Source organism: Lonchura striata, chromosome 20, assembly GCF_050655825.1.
Source record: "Lonchura striata isolate lonStrDom1 chromosome 20, ASM5065582v1, whole genome shotgun sequence".
NCBI lineage: Eukaryota > Metazoa > Chordata > Aves > Passeriformes > Estrildidae > Lonchura > Lonchura striata.
The window spans coordinates 14,038,637-14,058,320 of record NC_140722.1 but is presented as its reverse complement, the minus strand read 5'-3'; the positions used below and the strand labels follow the sequence as shown (position 1 = coordinate 14,058,320).

The 19,684-nt window shown below is 41.7% G+C and overlaps 1 protein-coding gene across 2 annotated transcripts in view; it reads left to right on the top strand.

The window, feature by feature from the left end:
• Positions 1-19,684, top strand: part of TSHZ2 (teashirt zinc finger homeobox 2) — a 218,767-nt gene that overhangs the window by 120,040 nt on the left and 79,043 nt on the right. For both annotated transcript variants that reach the window (XM_085558306.1, XM_085558307.1), the window contains exon 2: positions 12,151-15,232. In XM_085558306.1, coding sequence (XP_085414432.1) covers positions 12,151-15,224 — 3,074 coding nt within the window. In that variant the 3' untranslated portion in view covers positions 15,225-15,232. The remainder of the gene's footprint in view (positions 1-12,150; positions 15,233-19,684) is intronic.

Sequence of the window (19,684 nt, the reverse complement as noted above, 5' to 3'; positions counted from 1 at the left end):
AGTCAGTGTGAGGGAACCGACTGCACGGAAGGAGCAGTATAATAAAAATAAAATAAAATAAAATTACAAAAGTCTAAACTTCAGATACAGACTGGTCAAATTCCAGCTGTGCATTGGTGGATACAGCAATTAGCCCATGTAGACAAGGAGAATTGGGAGTTGTTCAAGACAAACTTTTTGCAGGTTCTGTGCTCCTTCTCTGGCAGGCTTTGCCTTCATTTAAATTTTAGATTGATAAACACATTAAAAATGCATTTTTTTAAGGTGTTATTGCTGGTAGAAAGAGAAAGAAAACCAGGCCAAAATGCTTTGAAAGGGAAGTATTGTTTGGATTTGAACCTAGTGGGTAAACTGAAAGTGTTTAGACAGTCTGTAATGAAGTGTTGTTGGCCTCTGGTCTCTAATAAATGCTTCAATTTTATAGCTCCAAATCAACTTTACCCATAAAATCCTAAGGGACTTTCTCTACTTAGCAAATCAAGTAGGGCTTGGTGTCTACAGCCAGAGTATCCTCGTGTGTTGTCAAGAAGCTCTGCAAGCTGCACTTCCACAGCTCCCACTGATAAAAGCAGCAGAAATCACAAGTTTTGCTTTCACATTATCAGCACTCAGTACAAAACCTGTGCTAGATAAGATGCAAGAGATTTTTTTTGTCATGAATAATCAGATTCTTGGTGGCAAATGCATTTTCCTGGTTTGAATCCAAGCCTCAATAAAATGACTGGGTGGGTTTCTGTTCAGGAAGTCCAGTTAGTGTGTGAGTCTTTTATTATAACACTGTGCACTTCCCACTCTACTTCTTAGTTCAATTATTGCTCCAGGGGTCTGTTTAAAATCTGAGTGCAGATCCTGTGCCACACTGCCACAGAATAAACCCAGCTGGAACATGGATGGAAAGGCATTGTCCAGAATTCCCTGTAGTGCTCCTTGTCCCAGCCTCTCCCTGCGTCTCTCAGAAAGCAGGCTGGGCTTTCTCTCTAATTCCCTCCAATAATCCTGCTCTGCTCATCATCCTTGTTCCCAGGAGAATTTTGAGGAAAAACTTTCCAGATTTCTGTGTTGCTGTGGAGGTTAAAGCCCAGCTCACGTTGAAGGGAACCCTCTCTGCACTGCTTTGATTGATTTATTTCCTGGTGCTTCTACTTTCACTGATCACTTTCTTATTACTTTCCCACTTCCATCCATTTGAGCTTTTCCTCCTTTTCCAGCCATTCCTTATGCCACCTGCTCCCACCTGATGGATTGGCTGCTCAGAGAGTTGATCCCGACCTGGCATGGGCCCTTCCCCAGGAAATAAATGATGCCACACAGACAGAAAATGATGCCCTAATAAACACCCGGCCCATTTGCTCCTCTGCCCAAGGGCAGACCTCCAGGGCTGGTGTCCCAATTGAATGTTGATGAAATGGAGGAGGGAGAAATTAAAACAGAAATGGAGAAATTTGCTTTTTGTGTGGATTTAATCACTTGGAAATGCTGCATTTACCCTTGGGATTGCTAGAACAATAATAACTGTATTTTAATTCTGTAAACATTTTTAAATAGTCCATTTTAATGGCTTTCTTTTATATATATTTGGACTTGCCTGCAGCAGCAATTCATCTTTGAAAGTCAGTATTCTGAGTAATTTGGTAGAGGTCAGATGCCCTCTGTTGTGTTTCCTTCCAAGTCTGAGAGGCCCCAGAATAAGAAAAAAAAAAAAAAAAGGGTAATTCATAAAGTTTTGTATAAAGTTTTGTGACTCTGTTATAGAGCTGGGGAGTAGAGAGTTGGGTCATAGTTAATCCATCCTTTCAGCTCTTTCAGGACTTCAGTCTGGATTTTTGATCACTGGAGTGTTTTGTGACCTCCTGCAGGCCTCAGATCCACTTCTGCTGGAAATAATAAATGGCTTTTTTGTACCCTCTGAGGTCCCTCTCTTCAGCAGCAGTGACATCATGGTACCTGTGCTGGAGAAGTTGTTTCTGTCAGTAATGACCTCTCTGATTACCGGGGCTTTTGCCCATAACTCAGAGTTGTTATTTCTTGCTGAGATTCAGGAAAAGCTGAGCCCGTGCAGCTGCAGCCTCCTGTTGTTGCTGCCTCTTTTTTCCTGCTCTGTCCCAAGTGATAAATGTCAGATATCACTTAGGACAGGGCAGGAATGCAGACTGAGACTGGGGTGATTATGATCTGTAAATGATCTGTGCACTGGCCCTGCCTCTCAACCCTTCCTTGGATCATTTGAGACCCAATTTAAAAGAACACAGCTTAATATTTGGGTTTCAGTGATTTTTTTTTTCCTTCCCTTGAAATTTCCGTTATTTTATCAATCTTGATAGATACTTGGACACTGTGTTTATTTTCCATATCAGTTGGAAGTTTTTCCTTTTGACATGGATTGATTTGTTTTGCACAAGTTTCTTTGCAGAGCGGAGCCAACAGTTCTAATTTTACTACTGAAAATTATTAGAATTCTTACTATTAAAAGGTCTTTTATATCTGCAAGGAAACTGTGGGGCAGCATCTCAGAACTGGATGGAAAGAGAGAGGAAAATGCTGGAGTGAATCAAATCAGGGAGATTTTAGTGGAAGGAAGAATTTTATTCAATGTTGGTAGAAGATTTCAGCAGGGCAGTGCTGATGTTGGAGGCAGTAAGTAACAAAAGAGGAAATAAATAAATCAAATCAATAAATGATGAAATAACAGAGGGAATAATAAACACACAGTGTGTTTATATTGATAATCAAGAGAGTGATAGGAGATGATTCCCCCTAATTTCAAGCAAAAATGTTTGCAAGTCCCTGCTCCTAGAGCCACCTCAGGTTGTGCCTCTCAGAGAGAATATTTCAGGCAGGACCTTAAAAAGATTTTCCATTTTGAGAAGGATTTTAAAGGATCACAGGCTGTTTCTTCTCCCAGTTGCTGCAACTCTGCAGCAAGGCAGGAAAAGCAGGATCAGACCCTCCGTGTGCCCCTTGCCTGGCAGAGAAACACCCAAATATTGTGGAGGTGAATAGAAATGATCCATATTTTGTGTTAAATGCTCTTCTGGATGGCTTGTTTAGGTATCCCTCGTTCTGCAGAGGGGACAGAGTGGTGGTGATGCCATGCTGCAGAGGCAGCAGCAGGAGGAGAAGCTTTGCTGCAGTGAAACTCTGTTTGGTACCTGTGGCTCTGCTCTCCCACAGCCTCCAGGCTCTCTGCTGTTGTGTCTGCACGTCTGAAGGAGATGTTTTGACCTTTCTCATCTCTGACTGGTGTTGCAAAGATGGAGTGATGTAGAACAGAGATTTTGTGTCAGAGTAATAATAAGAAAGAATCTGACTGCCAGTTGCTCATTACTGGATCTCTTTTAAATGCCAGAACCTTCTATGTTTGCCTTCAAACAACACTGAGCACCTAAATCACCATAGTAAACAGATATAGAAAGAGACAGAAAGGTTAAAAGTGTACTCATAATCTCTTGCTTTTCCTCCTAAACATGTTTGATAGCAATATTGTTTCTTAAAAACAATATGACCTCATTTGTAAAGCAATATTCATGCTAAACTAGTCAGCTGTTAAATATACCCAGCACTGTGCATTATGATGAAGCTAAACCAGAATTTCAATTATTTTCTGGACACATTTAAAATTATAATACTTTACTGGGTTAGTGTTATAGTTCATCCAAATTACTCACAAAGTATCATATCAATCTCTGCGAGTGCTTATTGCTTACATCTCTGGGAAGTTGGTGGAAGGAAGATGCTGTCGGGGGTAATGACCTTCATGCTGCCTGAGTGCTCTGATGGTGATGTGGCTATAAGTGCAGGCAAGCCTAATGGTCAAAAGTCAATGTTTGCTGGCCATCATATTTGTCACCAAAGAAGCAGTGTTCATTTGGACCACCACATGCAGCAGGATGTTTCTGGAAGGAAAATAAAGAGGCAAATCAGCCACTTGATGATCTGTGTATTCTTCCTTTAACGCCGTGATCCCGGCAAGGCAGAAGTCACATTTCAAAATTGTTTGCAGTTTTTTATTGCCTGGAATGCAAGATCAAAACAAAGCAGGCAAATGAGGAAGATAGATTTCATTATATTCCCACTTTCTACTTATGTACCTTATCTAAAGAGATGTTGAGAGGGAAATGATGCTGCAGCATGTAACCAGCTCTGAGTAACCAGCATGGATTTATGAGTATTGCTGGCAAGCCTGGCTTAAAGGAGATCTTACTGCAGCTGCACTGGGACTGAATATCCAAAAGCAAAAGCCAAAGACCTACTGCTCTTTAGACAAATGTTATAGTAGTATGATTTTAAACTTATTAAATATTATTAAAACTAATATTGATATTTTACTAAAATCAGCTCCGAAAAAGGTGCTGGGCAATGCTTTATTGCAAGGGGTTTGTCTTTGTGCAGCATCTTCAGCTGGGCAGGAATTCTGAGCTTTAATAAAACATGGGGGAAGTGCTGCTGCCTTCATCTCTAACCATCACTGGGTCACCACGCTGAGTCCTCAGGAAACTCTGGATTTTCTGTTATAATTATTGCTCCTACCCCAAAAGGGAAAAACCTTTAGGAGCTCTTTGAACTGGGTCCTAACTTCTCCATGAGCCTGAGTACTCTGCTGGATTTAGCCAAGCTGGTCTGTTTGGAGTTGGACTGGCTGAGGAATAATCGTCCTTTTCACATCAGTAATCACATCATTTGTCTCTCCCATTGTACTATTGATCAATTATTAGCAGAAACAGCCATTTCCTAACCTAAACACCCAAAGCCCAGTGCGTGAAGGGCTGCTTCTGTGAGCTCTGTGCTCACTGAGTGTGGCAATGAAAAGGAGCAGGATTCTGTGGATCTGTTTTCAGAATAAACCTGGTGCTTTCAGGGCTGGATTCTCTGCCCAAGAGCCTCTCAGGGTTTATTGTGTCGTTGATCTCTCGGGGTTCATTGTGTGTCCTGTGTCCTCCTCCACGTGCTCCAAGCCAGCTCTTTCCAAGGAGAATGTGCTGTCCACGAGATAAGCCATGGATTCAATAGAAACAAGCCAAAGATTTATTTTTTGGTTTTTTTAGGATAACAAGCAAGTGTCCATAAACATAATCCTCATCTTCTTTCTATTTATAATTGTAGTTAATATAAATGTACTTCATTACTGGAGAGCAGTCTTCACGGCCATACAATAGCAAACAAATTCTTCAGAAGCATCTTTAATTATTCATTTGGCTGCACTATATTTTATGCTACTTTTCATAAATGTTAATCTTTATTATTGCCCCACCAGGAAAAAAAAAGAAAGGAGGAAAGAAATACCTGTTATTAAATGACCTATCAGGCTGACATGGATAAATGTTGGTAGCTATTTAATTGTTTCCCATCTGCAGTTTTATACAGTTTCTATCAAACTGAAGGGTAATTTTTTTAGTAGCTGCTTATTTTAAATGTACAAAACCCTTGTGTGTAATTCCATTAGCTGCCCTACAGCATTGCAATCTACAGTTTCCCTGAGGCTGTTGTGAAATATTGATGAAATCCTTGCTTTTGTGGCTTCCTCTGATACACTAAACATTTGTCTGATGTTAGTTGAACTTGAATGGATCTGTTCAGAGTTATATCAGTAGTGACTTCAAAGGCTGTAAGGCTGTTACAGTTTTTTTTACAAACTGAAGTTTCAAAGCCTTACCATGTGGTACTTTAAAAAAACAAAGTTCATATCAAATGAACCAAAGTGTTAGCAATACACTGGTAAGACTCATTACAATTTCAATTTCTATAGATATATATTTTTTTGTGATTCTGATTGGTAGCTGATGCCATTGAAAGAAATTTAGATTGGTACTTAGGGCAACCCAGGATAATGAAAGAGGGAAAACATAATTTGAAACTTGGATTTTAAATGAAGTAATCTATAAATTTACAAAGCCACTCTGCTGTTTTCCACAACAATAAATAGGACAAGAGAAAGGCAAAGGGAGACAAAAGTTTCAGACTTCTCTTTTCATCAGCAAAGTGATTTACAGTGGTGCAATTAAAGTGACTAATGAGGAAAACATATTTGCTGCTTCTGGATCCCTTGAATTTTTCAGGCCATGTTGCATCTTGGAGAGCAGCCTTTGTGCTGCCCCAGGAACTGAGGGGAGCTCACAGTGATGGGCTGGGGGTGTGGCTGTGGGACACTGCAAAAACCAAAAACCTCACCTGGGCTGTGTGACAGCTCCCCAAACCTCACCTGGGGTGTGGGACACCTGCAAAAACCTCACCTGGGGTGTGGGACAGCTCCCAAACCTCACCTGGGCTGTGTGACAGCTCCCCAAACCTCACCTGGGCTGTGTGACAGCTCCCCAAACCTCACCTGGGCTGTGTGACAGCTCCCAAACCTCACCTGGGGTGTGGGACAGCTCCCCAAACCTCACCTGGGGTGTGTGACACCTCCCAAACCTCACCTGGGCTGTGGGACAGCTCCCCAAACCTCACCTGGGGTGTGGGACAGCTCCCAAACCTCACCTGGGGTGTGGGACACCTCCCAAACCTCCCCTGCTGAGGCCAGGACAGGAGTGTGGCACTGGGGAGGGCAGCTGGGGAATTTGAGCTGTTTGCAGTCATAACATTCCTCAGGAGCATCTTAGCTGGAAATATAATCTGGGGGTCACCAAACACCAGCAGCTTGCTGTAAAAATGACATTATCCGTTCCAGGGGTTTGCAGAAAGTAAGAAATGTTTTTAATGAGAGGCCAATGCTTCACTGACACTCAGAGCCCTTGTGTGAGGAGCTCCTGCTCCAGCCCTGGTGGGATCCTTTCCTGCAGCAGCCAGGACCTGGCATGGAATGCATCCAAACTGACTGAAATGATGGCTTGCTGCTTTTTTATTCAATAACTGCCTGTGCAAACAAGGTTATCCTTAAGGAAAATTATTCAAGAAAAACCTCCACAATAATTCCTTTCCTCCTCTCCCTTCAGCTCAGCAGCTCACATCAGCTCACCTCTCTTTTTGCTTGTGTTGGGGTTTTTTTCCTGCTTTATTATTGTTTTTGAGTTTATGGGTCACTCACAAGCAGTTCCCTCCAGCCACTGATCATTGGGCTCATAACTGTGCAGGATGAAGTGCAAAGGACATAATCTGTTCTGGTTTTGCTGCTAAGAGCCCACTGAAACTCAGGGGTATTTTACCTTCTTAACCAGTAGGAAATTGGATATTTAATAGAAAACTTTGGAATACAGCTCTAATTAAAGTACAACAAAATGAAAGCCCCAAATTGCTTCATTTCAGCACCGTATATAAATAATAGTTATGGCTTCATGGAATTGCCTTTGTGTGGTAGAATTCTGTCAGTGTGGAAACCACTCTTTTCCTTGCTCCTGCAGAAGCTGCTCCTGTCCTCCTGCAGTGGATGGTGGTGGGTGTTCCTTCTCCTACTCTGCAAGAGGCAGGAATTCATGCCTTGGTATCAGCTGCTGTAACTACTTGAAAAATAAATTTCTTGGGGAGAAAAAATATACCTCAAAGGAATATTGGGAAAAATCCCTCCTTTGAGGTGCCAAGTTGTTTTGGACACAAAATTCATCACCATGATGGTGATCCATTGCTGAGTCACTGCAAACTGAGAGTGGGTGTGATGGTAAATAGTAACAAAAAGGTGCAAAAAATGCCCGTTATCCAAATTAATGAACTGGCCTCCCAGCAAAGAGGCAACTGAGCATCTTCAGCCTCTTCTGAGGACGTCCAAATCCTTCCTCAGGCTGCACCTGGCTTCGGAACTAAATCCCAAAGCCAGGACATTTGGTGTCAGAGATGTCCCTTTGTCCCTTCCATCATTCAGAGCCAGGTGCTCTCTGTGCCACATTCAGGAATCTTTCCCTGTGTTTTCTTTCCACCTTGGAGAACTTAAAATGAAGTTATTTCCATGGTACAGAAATTTTGAACATAGCCTTAAAAACTCTGAAATTCTACATTCAATCCTTTATGACACATTTCATATTTTGAGAGTTCTTTCATTGGTTTTCTAGAGTCTTGTATTGGTTTTAATCCCGTTAAATTTCAAAATGCCTTTAATAAAGAGTTATGCAATGGAGTAGGGATCTATTTTTCCCCCAGCTGCCAATTTCTCTCTTCAGCTGATTTTGAGACTGGGATGAAATTGCAGCTCTGAACTCCTACAAAGAGCCAGGTTAGGATTTGTCTGTGGGTGCTTAATGCAGTTCGACATTTTGGAGAAGGAGGAATGAGAAGTGGTCATTATCCATTATCTGCTTGGAACCTTTCAGAGAAAGAAACAGCTTCTGCCAAACACAAAAAGATGTTTGAGCTGAAGCCAGACAAGGAGGAAACAAGATCACCTTCTAGCACTGTGAGATTGCTGTCCTGATGATGTTGTTTCAAGGAAAACTGGAATATGTATGGCTGAAGAAGTGCAGGTGGTGCCATGGGTTTTACATGGGTTAGCAGAGTTGTTCTGGACAATGATTCACTGTCCTTTCTCCTGGCAGAAAATTAATTTTCCAGTCTTGGAAAGAAACATGTATATATATATATGTAAATGTATTTTAATAAATGTTTCTTGATGTGGAAAAAGAGCAAATTTGAGTAAAAACAGTGGAAAAGTTAACAGCCAGAATGAAGATGTTTGACAAAAAGCTGTATTGACAGTGCACAGTTCAGGTCAGGAGTGATGGATATTGTGGTGCCACTGCCAGGGCAGTCCTGGATGCCAGGGCTGGATTCAGCCTGGGAGCCTGCCTTGGTGCTGTCTGCAGGGAAAGCTCCAGGGGCATGGCAGTGCTTTAGACCCACTTTTTGCAGGTGTATTAACTGGAGCTGCTTTATTTTAGCTCCTCTGTGGAAATATTCCAGAAATAGCAAAGAAAATGTCCTTTTTGAAGAATAAAGAACCAGCTGTTTATTGCAGCTCTCATCCTAGGGAAGCAGGTTTCTGAAGTTGCCATGAATTCAGTCACAAAGACACACAGAGAGGAATTAAGAAACCAAATAATTTGGAATTATATTTGTGATTATTATCTATATAATAATATTATCCTTACTGATGTCATGATTTTGACATACCCTGTCTTGAGGTCAAGCAGCACTAAACCAAAGACTGATTTCCATTTAGGAAGCCAAAAAATTGCTTCCATTCAACGCTTTGAAGTTGCTGAGTTTTGTCAATTCTTAATGATAGTGACATTTCAGACTCCCACTCCTTGAAGATTGTGCTTTTCCCATCTTACATCTGCCTGGGCCTGTTTCATTTTGGTGGGAAAAGTTCTCATCTAGGAAAGGGAGGAAGCATTCATCCAGTTACTGAGTTTGGATTTCTTTCATATTATTTTCTTCCTGTAACGCAGTTACACATGAGGATCTCAGAGGTTTGGAATGTCAGAATAAGCCTGGGGGAGAGCTGGTGGGAAGGGAACAGGTCACTCAACAATTTATTACATGGACATCAGCGTGACGTGCAAAATTTATGCTACTTATTACAGACTCTGCATTTAAAGCATGTGGGTGTACGGATATAAGACACTCTTTACTTCTAAAATAAATAATGCAAAGTCCACTTAAATTAATGTTATTTCTGTTAACCAGCTACATCCCTTCATGTCCAATGAAATCTTACTAAAAAGCCCTGTTGGAAGAACACGAGCATCTCTTGTACCCGAGGTTGTCTTGCAGAACTGGTCTCCACTGTCCTTAAAATGCCCACAGCAATTTAAATCATTTACATAAACAGAAATGCTTTTGCAGGGAGGATACTGAAATGTGTTTTTAAAGCTGCCCAAACCCCTAAACCATTAAAACAGATGTGGCTGATGGTTTTGTAACACTTTGGTGGTGTTTTCTTCACAGAATCACAGAATCCAGTGCCACCCCTGCCATGGGCAGGGACATCTTCCACTGTCCCAGGCTGCTCCAAGCCCCATCCAACCTGGCCTTGGGCACTGCCAGGGATCCAGGGGCAGCCACAGTTGGTCTGGGCACCTGTGCCAGGGCTGCCCACCCTCACAGGGCAGAATTTCTTCCATATATCTAATCTAATCTAATCTAAACCTCCTCTCTGTCAGTTTGCATCCATTCCTCCTTGTCTGTCACTACAGCTCCTGATGGACAATCCCTTTCTGGCTTCCCTGTAGACCCTCTGGAGATACTGGAACTGGTTTTTTCTCCCCCTTTCATGAGATTGTGTCAGTATCTTACACAGATACCAAAAAAAAAGGAGGATTCCTCAGCACAAGTTACTCTTCTGTAAAGGTTATAGTAAACATGTCAATGCCTAATTAAGCAGCAAATTTTATCCATATTGTGGGGGATGTGCAGCTGTCTGCTACTTCTGCTTTTCCTAGAGAAGGACAAAGGATCTTGTGAGGAATAAATAATTGTATGTACCTTCCAAAGGAAAACTTAAGTCCTGCTGAAAAATGGGTTAATGACACTCAAAGAATTGATGATGGATTGGAGAATCCAATTTGCAGTGAGCCATAGCTATGGGACTGCTCTTTGTCGTGTGCTTTGTCTGATTCCTTCCTTGGATCCCCTCCTTGTTTTTGCAGTGTGGTGTGCCTGGCACTGGTACACAGCCTGGAGAGGGGCCGTGTGTCACAGGGTCACTGCTCCTCTCCTGGGGACCTTCTGCCACCTCCACGTCCCTGCCTTCTCCTTGGTCTCCTGAAAAACACACCACAGAGGGAAAGTGGTATCTGCTTGTTCAGGAAAAGTTTAGGGAGGAGAAGAAACCATTGAGGTCTAAGGGCTGTCTTTGCTGCTGCTCCAGTCTGATCACCTGTTAATGTTTGCTGTGACCTGCACATGCTGAAGGGATTCGTTTGTAGTATTTAGCACTTAACATTTAATATTTAGCTTCTTTGCTGAAAGCATCTACTGAAGAGCACAGTGTTCCTCCTACTGTGTGATTATTATTATTTTATCAGGCTAAAGTGATGTGCAGGTCATTTGTTCAGAGCCACTGCTGAGTTTTTTACCTCTGGTTGTGACAGCTTCTGGTACCACCCCTGGAGAAAGCCAAGCCCAGCTCTAAGCCAAGCCCAGCTCTAAGCTTGTGTGATGTCTGCAGTTCCTAAATTCATGGCAAGAGTGTGGGAAAGATGGCACATGGATTTCTTAGCTCCCATCACTCAGAGAGCCATCATTTTCCTGTTCTTGTGCTGCACCTTCGTCCAGGGAATGGTTCCTCTGGCTCTGGTTATATATTTGGCCTGATGGCAAACGTGGGAAGGGGTCAGACCATGCAAACAGATTGGAGAATGAAGCCTTTGTCCAGATGCTCATCAGAAAGGTGGAGCACTCTCCTCTGGATTTGCTAGAAGGATATCTTTGGGTCAGGAGCACCAAGTTCAAGGGAGCAAAGTGAGCCAGGTTCTTAAAGAGCCATAAAATGCATTTCAGATAATTGGGAGGAATTGAATTCTAAATAAATATACTCTTCCAAAATCAAGTTCATCTTAGAACTAAAGAGTTAATTTGCCAAATAAAATCCTTCTGGATTTGTTCTACTTTTCCAGTTTAACAACCAACTTCCATCTACCTCTGTCAAATCTGTAACTTCCAAGGGTTCTTGCCCTGAAATTTATGGATTTTACTGAAGCACAATTTGCTTTTATGGTACACAGTACATTACTTTTGTAAACAAAAGGGTTTCACTTATGCCTATTAACACTTTCAGATGTTGTATTTTGACATATAACTTATTTGTGTACATCCTAAAGTGCATTTTTAGGTGATCAAGTGTCAAAAGTTACTGTACCTAGATGATGCTCTGAACCAGGAAGATTATGACACTTATTTTTCTTCTCTTCCTTGCAAATTCAACTTCTCTCACTGAGGCTAAAAACAATTTCATAGAATTGAAGCTTTTAGTATAAACTTTAAATTCTTCCATATGAATTTTCCAACTGTCCCATTACAGGACAGTTAGAATTATATTCCCATGACAGGAAAATTATTAACTCGGGATCTCTGGCAGTTATAAAGAATTATGATCATCTGCCAACAAAATGCAGCAACCTTCACAAAAAAGAGACATCATTTGGCTTTTTTTCACTTCCAGATCTAACATAAAATATAGTTATAGATTAAAACAAAATCCAGTAAAGAAAATACATAGTGAAAGCAGAAAACTGGAACTGTAACATTCTCCTTTAACAGGCTGTTTCATATATTGACATTACATTTCAGGTTATGTCCAAGAGGAAGATTTAAAGGAAGAGGAAGATATAAAGGAGGAGGAGGAAGATGACGATGACAACAACTCCACTGCTCAGCTGCAGAGCAGCAATGACACTGGCACGGATGAGGAGCACGAAGTGGGTCCTGAGCAGAAAGGGAATTTCTGCAGTTTCCAGAATTCCCCCGTCAGTCACATATCCAACCAGGACGTGGAGAACGAATCACTGCTGAGTGACAGTAGTGACCATGTGGCAGATATCAAAACCATCTGCTCCAGGGAGTCCCAGGACCCCAAAAGCAGCGCCCACCCCAAAGGCCAGAGCGAAGCACACGATTGCATGGATAAAATGACAGCAGTCTATGCCAACATCCTGTCGGACTCTTACTGGACAGGCTTGGGGCTGGGTTTCAAGTTGTCCAACTCCGAAAAGAGGAGTTGCGACAACAGGAACGGAGGGAACAAAGCCGATTTCGATTGGCACCAAGACGCACTGTCCAAAAGCTTGCAGCAGAATTTGCCTTCCAGGCCTGTCTCCAAGCCCAACCTGTTCAGCTCGGTGCAGCTCTACAGGCAGAGCAGCAAAATGTGCGGGACTGTGTTCACGGGCGCCAGCCGGTTCCGCTGCCGGCAGTGCAGCGCTGCCTACGACACCTTGGTGGAACTCACGGTCCACATGAACGAGACAGGGCACTACCAGGATGACAACCACAAAAAAGACAAGCACAGACCTACCAGCTACTCCAAGCCCCGGAAAAGGGCGTTCCAGGACATGGACAAGGAAGATGCACAAAAAGTTCTGAAGTGTATGTTCTGTGGTGACTCTTTTGATTCCCTTCAAGATCTGAGTGTTCATATGATAAAAACAAAACATTACCAAAAAGTGCCTTTGAAGGAGCCGGTACCAACCATTTCTTCAAAAATGGTCACTCCAGCCAAGAAACGTGTGTTTGATGTGAACAGGCCTTGCTCCCCCGACTCCACGACAGGGTCTTTCTCAGACTCCTTCTCTCCTCAGAAGAACGCAAACCTGCAGCTCTCCTCCAACAATCGCTACGGGTACCAGAACGGGGCCAGCTACACCTGGCAGTTCGAGGCCTGCAAATCCCAGATTTTGAAGTGTATGGAATGTGGAAGCTCCCATGATACCTTGCAGCAGCTCACAACCCACATGATGGTCACTGGCCATTTCTTGAAAGTCACGAGTTCAGCTTCAAAGAAAGGAAAGCAACTTGTTCTGGATCCTTTAGCTGTGGAAAAAATGCAGTCGCTGTCTGAAGCACCAGCCAGTGACAGCCCTGTTTCAAAATCAACCAGTAAATCATCTGCAGAATGCATAGGTCCTGCCTCTGAACTTAAAAAAGAAAGTAAAAAAGATAAAGCCGATGATGCAAACAAAGATGAGAAAGCAATGAAAACTGAGGAGTATGAAGATACTCTTCAGAAACCCCTGGATCCCACAATGAAATACCAGTACCTCCGAGAAGAAGATTTAGAAGACGGTTCAAAGGGTGGTGGGGATATTTTAAAGTCCTTGGAGAACACTGTCACAACAGCCATCAATAAAGCTCAGAACGGAGCTCCCAGCTGGAGTGCTTATCCCAGCATCCATGCGGCTTACCAGCTCTCCGAGGGAGCCAAGCCCTCCTTGCCCGTGGGATCCCAGGTGCTCCAAATCAGGCCAACCATGACCAATAAATTGAGGCCCATAGCGCCCAAGTGGAAGGTGATGCCTCTGGTCCCTATCTCAGCAAACGTGAGCCAGTGCACTCAAGTGAAGAAGGAGGCTGAGGACAAGGAGGAGGTACAAAAGGACTATGCTAAGGAGGGCGTCCAGGCTGAGCCGGCCTCGCTCAGCCAGAGCGAGAGGGAACCTCTCCTCAAAGCTGAAGCCGCTGTGGAGCCAAAAAAGACAGAACCGTGTCCCTTGAAAGAAGAAGACAAAATTAAAGAGGACAGTGGAAAAGAAAAGCCTGTCCTCAAGGAGCCACCAGCAGCTTCTCTCAGTAATGGCTGTGCTGCTGCCAACCATTCCTCGGAGCTGCCCTGTGTGAACCCCCTGAGCGCCCTGCAGTCCGTCCTGAACAATCACCTGGGCAAAGCCACCGAGCCCTTACAGCCTCAATCCAACTGCAGCCCCAGCTCTAGCACAATTTCCATGTTCCACAAACCCAATCTAAACATGATGGAGAAGCCAGTTTTATCTCCTGCTCCAACCCCACCAAAGCCTGTAAGCGTATCCAGGCACTATTTGTTTGAAAACAATGATCAGCCTATTGACCTGACCAAATCCAAAGGCAAGAAAGCTGAGTCAGCTCAAGCACAATCTTGTACTTCTCCACCTCAAAAGCATGCTCTGTCTGACATCGCCGACATGGTCAAAGTTCTTCCCAAAGCTACCACACCAAAACCTGCTGCATCCTCCAGGATCCCGTCCATGAAGTTGGAAATAGATGTCCGACGCTTCGAGGACGTCTCCACGGAAGTCTCCACTCTGCATAAAAGGAAGGGCAGGCAGTCGAACTGGAATCCTCAGCATCTGCTCATTTTGCAAGCTCAGTTTGCTTCCAGCCTCTTCCAGACATCTGAAGGTAAATATTTATTATCAGACCTAGGCCCACAAGAGCGCATGCAGATTTCCAAATTCACTGGACTGTCGATGACCACCATCAGCCACTGGTTGGCAAATGTCAAGTATCAACTTAGGAAAACCGGAGGAACAAAGTTTTTGAAAAACATGGACAAAGGACATCCAGTCTTTTATTGCAGCGACTGTGCATCTCAGTTCCGAACCCCCTCTACTTACATTAGCCACTTAGAATCCCACCTAGGTTTCCAAATGAAAGACATGAACAGGCTGGCTGTGGAGCAGCAAACCAAGGTAGAGCAAGAAATCTCCAGAGTTTCAGTTCAAAGATCTCCTGAAACAATAGCTGGAGAAGAGGACACAGACTCTAAGTTCAAATGTAAGTTGTGCTGTCGGACATTTGCGAGCAAACATGCAGTAAAACTTCATCTAAGCAAAACACACAGCAAGTCACCAGAACACCATTCACAATTTGTAGCAGAAGTGGATGAAGAATAACTCTTAAGGTATGCATGCTCTATAGTGAGTTTTCATTTCAGCATTTCCAGGAGGCTCCGTCAGGCTCCGTGCTTTGGTAAAAGTAGGAAAACAGTATAAAATGCACCGTGTATGCTGCGCCGCTCCTCCCTCGCATGCACACATCCATTTTATAACGTTTTCAGGAAGAGAGCTTGGTCAATGCAAACCCACACTGCCCTAGAGAGAAATGTTGCTGCTCGTTATTTGCAAAATAGCTGTTTGCCCATTTCTCTTTTGTTCCTAAGAATGAATCATTTCACATCCACTGCACTTCTGTGTGGTGCAAGAACTAAGTGCTGCTCTTTCCAGTGAGAATGGAAAAAGAGCAGATAAAGAGCACTGAAACCCAAAAGGTTATTACCTCACTCAGTGCTAGCACACCAATAAATCTGATTTGGATGGGGAAAAAGAAGAAAATTCAAAAGTCAAATTAGCAAAATCTCAATTATTCCAAGTTTCTCATAATCTCAAACACAGCCTCGAGAATCTACAAATAACTCTGAAAAGTTCCTAACTAGAAGTTCAGTTATTCTTCTGTTGATATTTGGATGTTCAGTTTTGTAAAATATTTTAATATTTTACACTTACTTAAACACTTGCTACTGTGAGTGGCCTTTTTTGTCACATCATTTTAACCTCTCTCTCCATCATTCCTTTTTTAATCTTTAAGATGTTTGATTATATTTTGCTTCGTGTTGGTGGAAGTCAATCCATAAACATCACTGACTTCAGTGCGAGTTCTCGTATAACCTGGGGGAGTTACTGCTTAATTGAGATTTTTTACAAGCTTAATATTTCCAAGATCTGTTAGTAGGATACTGCTGCGTTAGTGTTGCTATTTTTTTGCTGCAAGATACACCAGTTGCCACAACCAATGTTTATAACATGTAATGTAATATTCAGATGCCACACCATTTTTGCATTTTTAATTTTACTTGATTCACAAACTTGAATATTCTTGATTGAAATAAATATGCAGAACATCAACTAAAAGTCCAAATAGAAGTTTTTTGTTCTAACCAGTTTTTTTTTCCAGGAGGGCTCTGTTTAGTTATTCCCAGCAATTCCTCCAGCAGACTCAGGCTCTGCTTGTGTTCACAGAACAACCATGTGCAGATCCAGGTTTTCTCCAAGGTGTTCATTACTTGAATAACATTCAGAAAATGAATTTATCAGATGGTGAAAATGAAAGGTGTGCTGTGAGTTGTCACTGATGCCACCTGGCTTTGTGGCCATCCTCTGGCTGACTGAGAACATGGGGTTCAGTCCCCATTTGGGGGAAGATTTCCCATGTGTTTGCTGCAAATATTCATGTTTTAGGAAACACTTTCTGCAGCCAGAGCCAGCACGAGGGCTCTGCGTCACTTAAGCTCCATTAGAAATGCTACTTTTGAATAATTTAAACCACTGATCAAGGGTTACTTTGGGCTGGTACTGTAAGCTATTGCCATGGAGTATAATGTCAGCGTTCAAGTGCAGCAAGATTTAAGTTTTGCATACATCTTGTACGCGCTGTCTGCATTGGAGGAGATTAATGCTGCCTGCATATTTTAGCCAGCAAAATTCCATCTCACTCCTAAGGAGTTTGTTTTCTAAGTAGGGCTAATACCCTAAAGTGTCTATTTGGGCACTTGAACCCAACATTAGAATGTTGCTTGTTTACCTGGCCACTCCAAATCAACACCCCTGAGAGACTGGGTTGGGATAAACATCCCATACTTTGTTTCCTTCCCCACCACTTAATGATTATTAAGACTCTCTCATTCATAGTTTTCACACAAGAGATATCAGAGCAAACCAATAATTTGGGGACTATCAAACAAAAGCTATCTGCCAGATATATTAATACAACAGTTATTTTGGCACATTCATGGCTTAATGCGTGACAAATGTTTCAGATTTGGTCTTGAAAGCACCGTGTTATTACTCAGAGGCAAACCAAACACCCACCTTTGTAAACACGTTACTGTTGCTGAGGATTGGAGGAACAAATACAAAGGGGGAGGAAAAAAAAAATCTCCAAGGGGAAAAAAAAGAAAAAAAAGTGTTTTCTGCATTGTAATAACCTGCACGGAGACATATTATTCAGGTGATGTGTAACTACATAAATAAGGGACTGTCCTTCCTGCCTCTGGATGCCGAGAAATTGCTGTCCTCGTAATACTCATCCATTTCTAATTTATATCAAGATGCAGGTTGTATCTTACCTTTGAAAAAATATATTTAAATTGCAATGACAGAGTGATAGCACTGTTATCTGGAGCTATAATTTCAGTTGGTATGCATGATAGCACAAATTGTCTGAAATGATGGGGTATTTGGGATGGCATTGTAAAGATTTTATTACAGTTTCGGAGCCGAAAGCCTCCCTGAAGTTCTGACGAGGTTGGGAGTGGGGAGGCCAGAGTTTATTCATATGGATTCTTCAGAAATCTGCAAGGGGACTAAATCAAATAACAGGGATTTTCAGAGTTTACTTACCCTTACCATGTTATTTTTAAGATCCAGTATACATTTGAATAATAACAGAGGGGAGCAGAGTATTTAGAAAGGAGAAATATAAAGCTGAGATCCTTAAAACACGCACATGCATTTGTGTTTCCTACTTGCAGGCAATTTTGCAGTGAAATAGGCATAGAAATAGAGAGTATAGATTGAAATAAATGGAAGTAAAACAGAAGAAATAGTAAGTATAGAAATACATAAAGTATTTTATATTTCAATGGCATTTACTAGTAGAGGTTATATTGTCAAATGTTAGCTATCATTAAAAATATAAATGAATAATCTGGGTTAGTACTGTAGAAAAATGTGTTATGGGTATGGATTTATTTTTAAGACCTCTGAGAGGCTGTTTATAAGAAATTTGCTATAAATTCTTCTTAAATGTAAAAAGATATATATATATATATCTTTTATAGTCATCTTTGGTGTTTTCCTGAATTCTTCTAAGTGATATGAGTTTAGTAATATAAAGTAAGATTATGTGTAATATACAACAATCAGACATCTCTATTCTCTTTCATTTAACCCACTTCAAATTTGCTTTTATTGCTATTCTTCATAGAAAACCCATGAACATTAGGAAACATGGCTTTAATTAGAAGTAATTTGTATGTTGACTTGTACCTTGAAGAACATTTGTTCATTTCTTCAACTGAATTAGAATTTTTATGTTGTTCTGAGGGAAAAAGCAGGGCAGAATTGTATTTCTCACTTCAGAGCCAGGTGAGATTGGCTTGGAACTGGCCACTAACTGAGGCTCTCTGTGGCCTTGGCTACAACTTTGATAGAAATAAATCTCCATAAAGTCAAATTAACTGACCTGACTGGGAAAATTTCTGTTTCAAAAGACCCTGATGAGCAAACAGACAGCTACCTGAGATGAACTAATTTGAAAGTAAGGTTTCTGCAAAACAAAAAAAAGAGAGTCATAATGATAAACAGTTTTTCTCTCTGTTTCCTCCTTTGTCTTTTTTTAACCATCAAGTTTAAAGCTTCTGCGGCGCTTTTTTTTTCTACTTTATAGGAGACAACTGACATTCTGTGGTAAATGGAAGAAAGAGCAGAGCAGAACTGAAAATCCTCTAATGCACTGACACTAACTTGCCCTCTATTGTTGAAAATGAGCAGGCAATCATGATTGTTCATCAAATGGCTCCTAATGCAGTTAAAGCATTCAGCTATAATTTCTCCTTGCATTTATAATTACTGTCATAGACTGCACACCTCAGTGAGCAGATTAAAGCTATAAACTATTTAGCCGTAGCTTTAAGATGAGGAACTTGATTTGTCTGGCAGCAGTTATTTGTTAGAGAGCTTGACACTTCACATAAAAATGACTCAACTTGATGAAGAACAATGCAGTTTAAGCAATGCAGTGATTTTAAATCAGTCATTATACCACGCCCTGTAAGAATTGCAAAGCAATTTGTTAAATGATATATAGGACATGTAGATAACTGTATGTGTTAAGTATACCAAAATAGAAGATTTTTCCCTTCTCTGGATTTTATTTTCTCATCCTTCTGAAGCAGTAGGAGCTGCTCTGGTCATGTTCCACTCGTAGCCAATATGGCTGTTACGTGGTCAAGGACAATTGTGTGAATCAGTGGTCCAAAATTCTATTTTAGAGAATTCAGCTTGCTCTTCAACTTTCATTTCATCTTAGCAACAAATATTAGAAGCTGAGATTTCCTCCCAGGAGAATCAGACATGCTGGGATGTGCCTGCCTGCAGTGGTGTCACCACAACTTTGTCAGCAGAATTTACCAGCAAAACCAAGGGTTCTGCTCCTCATATCATCAGCCAGAAAAAGAGGGTTCATCCCATGGAAGTCTTGATTATTCCATTCAAATGGGGTTTTTGTGCCAATATCTTTTTGGAAAATGATGGCTTCTCAATGGGAAGAAAAAGTCTGTGGGGAAGTTCCATTTTAA